This window comes from Mesitornis unicolor, unplaced genomic scaffold (genome assembly GCF_000695765.1).
Source record: "Mesitornis unicolor isolate BGI_N332 unplaced genomic scaffold, ASM69576v1 scaffold38946, whole genome shotgun sequence".
Lineage (NCBI taxonomy): Eukaryota > Metazoa > Chordata > Aves > Mesitornithiformes > Mesitornithidae > Mesitornis > Mesitornis unicolor.
Window position 1 is genome coordinate 1395 of NW_010192374.1, and position 3667 is coordinate 5061.

At 41.3% G+C, this 3667-nt stretch overlaps 1 protein-coding gene across 2 annotated transcripts in view; it reads right to left on the reverse strand.

Moving 5' to 3' along the window:
• Positions 1 to 791: 791 nt before the first annotated feature.
• The window catches only part of TPST1 (tyrosylprotein sulfotransferase 1), a 17866-nt gene continuing 14990 nt past the window's right edge, over positions 792 to 3667 (reverse strand). Inside the window, exons 3-4 of one of the 2 annotated variants that reach the window (XM_010187070.1) lie at positions 3211 to 3261; positions 792 to 839 (exon numbers count right to left, since the gene is read on the reverse strand). In XM_010187070.1, coding sequence (XP_010185372.1) covers positions 822 to 839; positions 3211 to 3261 — 69 coding nt within the window. In that variant the 3' untranslated portion in view covers positions 792 to 821. Of the gene's footprint in view, positions 840 to 1850; positions 1896 to 3210; positions 3262 to 3667 lie in introns of those variants that run through there. The other variant, XM_010187069.1, reaches the window with a different exon arrangement.

The window sequence follows — 3667 nt, forward strand, 5'->3', positions numbered from 1 at the left end:
ACATTTATTATTTCTAATAGGTATGAATCTTTTGGCTGTATTTATGGCTACACAGAAGTATCTATGCTGGGCATATTTGTATGGGAGGGTGCTTTTGGCTGTATGTAAACTGGATGCATTTTGCTGTCAAGCTGAAACATTTGATAACACAGCTGTCAGGTAAAGATCTGGATTAATACAGTAAATCTTGCACCATTCATTCGTTGACCAGCCTGGAATTTACTGAGCTCCCTGCACAATCTTGCCAGTGTGAATGCAACACCTAAAATACAGTTTATTGAAAATGCTGGCTACGGGACATAGTAAAAACAGATTCTATAAAATCAGCTCATCTGTAGCCGTTTCCTCTATCTATAAACAGCAAATGATTAAGAAAGGAAGAAAAAAGACAATTAATAGTCAGACTTCAAGTTTTTATTATAGTCTATTAAAGCAGGAACCCAAATCTGTTGTGCCACAGTGCCAAAGACACACAGATACTACCACAAACGAACTCTGCTAAGTTCACCTGCATGAACAGTGGTACTGTTTGATGTGCACTGTGCTGCTTCAAGCTCTCAGACAGCGCTGGCAATCCAACTGTGATGAAGCACAGGAACTGTCAGTAGCTTTTGTAGCTCTCACCACCAGGACTTACCTCAGATCTCGATTCAGAATCTGTAAAAATCAGTAGCTTCGTATTTTTCTTACCTAGAATCTTACGTGGAGTTACAGAAGTTTAAAAAAAAAAACAAACCACCGTAACTAAATCAAGAGGCACAAGTGAGCAAGACTGCACGCTCTTTTATTACCTTCTGTGCAAGAAAAGTCCACGGGGTCTTCTATTCCATAGGTTCGGTCTGTCAAGTAAATAATTAAAATGAAATTAGCTATTTTACATTAGAAGAAAAAAAATATCATGAGCAGCACCAATGTTTGCACTCAAAGCCATCCAGCCGTTTGGTTAAATTAATCTTCAGTATAATACTAAAGCAGAACGCTACCAGAATTAGGTTCAACTTCAATGTCAGTTTAAGCAGTACTCCCTCACTATTTCACAAAGCTTATATTTACTTTATTTTGGGTAAATCTGCTCAGTTAGGTCAATGCTGTAACCATACCCAGCTCACTGTATAAATCCACCTCCTGAACTTTAGGAGAGTCCCGTTCTGAAACCTTCCCATCATCCTGACTGCAAAAGGACATTTGCTTGATACAGTGGACCAAGTTCTTGTGATGTATCACAAGATAACGGGAGAAAACAAGCAGCATAATTTAATTAACGGCTACTGCAGGCAGCTCAAGGATCACTTATTTGCTAGCACGCCATCTATACAGTGTACTACATTTTACAGATAGCTCATCTTGCACTTTCCAGAAATCCTTATCAGCAATATTTAATCTCCTTTCTTCTGACACACTCTGCCTGCAGCCATCTATGCTGCAACTTTATCTGCTAGGTCGCAGATAATCTCATAATAACCGCAATAATTGCATTTGAAAGCGTCAGAAAGAACTACAGCGCACTTTCTCAACGCAGTTTGCTGACAACAACTTGTAAGCAGTGCACATTGAAAGAGCTGCCTTGCCGTGAAGCTGCACAGACGTTTTGGGCAGCAGCTGAGAGTGAGCAGCAGCAGACGTAGCTGCGTGGTGCCAGGATCTGAACGGGTTTCTACAGCTGAGCGCAGCTGGCAAAGCACGAGCGCCAACTGCTCCAAGGGTGAGCGCAGGCAAACGTCCGCTAAGAGAGCAAAGCCCACGGCAGAGATCACACAAAGTTCACCAGCGAGATTTGGTGTCACAGCAAGAAGTTACATTCTGAAAACATGTAACGGACACTACAGCTATTCAGCTTCACTGATCCGCGTTCATTTTATCTTGCCGTGAGGCTTCCTTTCTACTGTCTTCTTTGGCTGGAACAAAAGAAACCGGTTTTCCTTTTTAATCAATCAATTTTCATTTGAATGAACGGAATAAGTCAAAATGCTTTGCTTGCACGTGGTAGATTCTGCCGTGCATTCTTCAATCTACATCTCACAAAAGCCATAATCAAAGACTCTTTTCTTAATATTGGGGATCCAAAGTCAACAAAGCTTGTACCTGGTACATTTTTTCTTCTTTTAAAAGTAAAGACGCTGCAAATTACTTGACTTTTGATAAGCTACTTACACTCTAAATAAACTGCTGTACCGTATGTATCATTAAGGATAGGAAATCAAGTAGAAATATAAAGCAATGCAAGTATTGTAAATAACTTGCCCACTTCTAGCTCTGCCACAGGTTTTTTGGAAACCAGGATAGAAGCATATAATGTTTTCCTCTTTTGCTTAAAGATTTGGCACGTTTGGCTACAGTAATGCTGCAAGATACCTCTCCCTCACACTGCTCTGCCTACTAACTTGTATTTTTAAACAGCTATACTAACGTAGCTCCCCTTGAACACCACTGCCATGGAGGAAAATTGATCCTGTGTGGTCCAGTATTTCTACTCAGCTTTACTTGAAGCCAGTTCCTGTTTTTTTCTACCAAAGCACAATGCAGAGAGCACTTGAGATGGCATTTAGACATCTAGCATCAGTTACACAGCCTACAAAACCTGCTGTTTAAGGGCTTAGTTGAGCAGCTCTTACCCAGAAAACACAAACCCAGCTGTTCCACGTCCTACTGATTTCTTGCCATCTCCCAAACCAACTCCTGTGTCTGTAAACGGGGTAGTGCTCACAGCCCAAGCCCTCTTCATCACATCAACGTGAGAGAAGGGCATGCGTTAATAGCATTTCAAGGGTGCTCTTGCTCTCTTCTGCTCCCTTGATCATCAAATCAATGCAGCATTACTATCCATGGCTGAATTTCTTGTTTGTTTTGCCTGATACTGCAGTACTTCTTTTTAAAAAGTCTCTCATTACTTATCTCTGCACTATACTTGTTTAAACCTCTCCACGCAAGGCAACAAAAGAAAGCTTCTCTACAAGTAATGAGCTTTGCAATTTGGTCCATATAAGAGAGCCAAACTTTCCTGGAGTTTCACAGCAACATTCAGTGAGTTTGGAGCCACACAGGCTCAGGAGAGGTTTGGGACTGCAGAGTGCAAGACAGTTTCATGGACAAGCTCTTCTCCTACAATATCTGATAACCTCTTCTCTTATGATCAAAAAAGATTATGAAGGCTGTTTGTACACTAACTTGCTGCTATACCCACAAAAAAAAGAAACTAGTCCAACACTGTACCTGTGGCACTTCTTTAAGAAAGTCAGGAAGCTGAAATTCACCTTTAAAGACCTGGAAAAACAAAAAGCAATGTATTATTCAAAGCTAGCATTCACTACTGTTTGAAACGCTGAAGAGCTTGTTAACAAAAGGGATTCCAGATAAAAAAAGGTTCTTCTGGGTGATCAGCATTCAGTGATGCTAAAACAGATCTACCTAAGCACAGCCTATTTGTAAAAGCAAGTTTTACTCATGAGGCTTGGACATCTGCAGCATTTCTACAGCTGCGTGCTCAGTCCCAGGCCTGCTCTGTGCTCTGGGCTCCGACCTTGCCTGCATTCACACGGTCCAACTGTGTAACCTGCAGTGCATTCCGAGCTTGCTCGGGTTGTTAAGTCCTGTGTGATCCTTCACTATGCTTTTAGAAAGATTTCCAACAGGATGATCAAATAGACTAGGAGCAAGTTGCTGCAACACA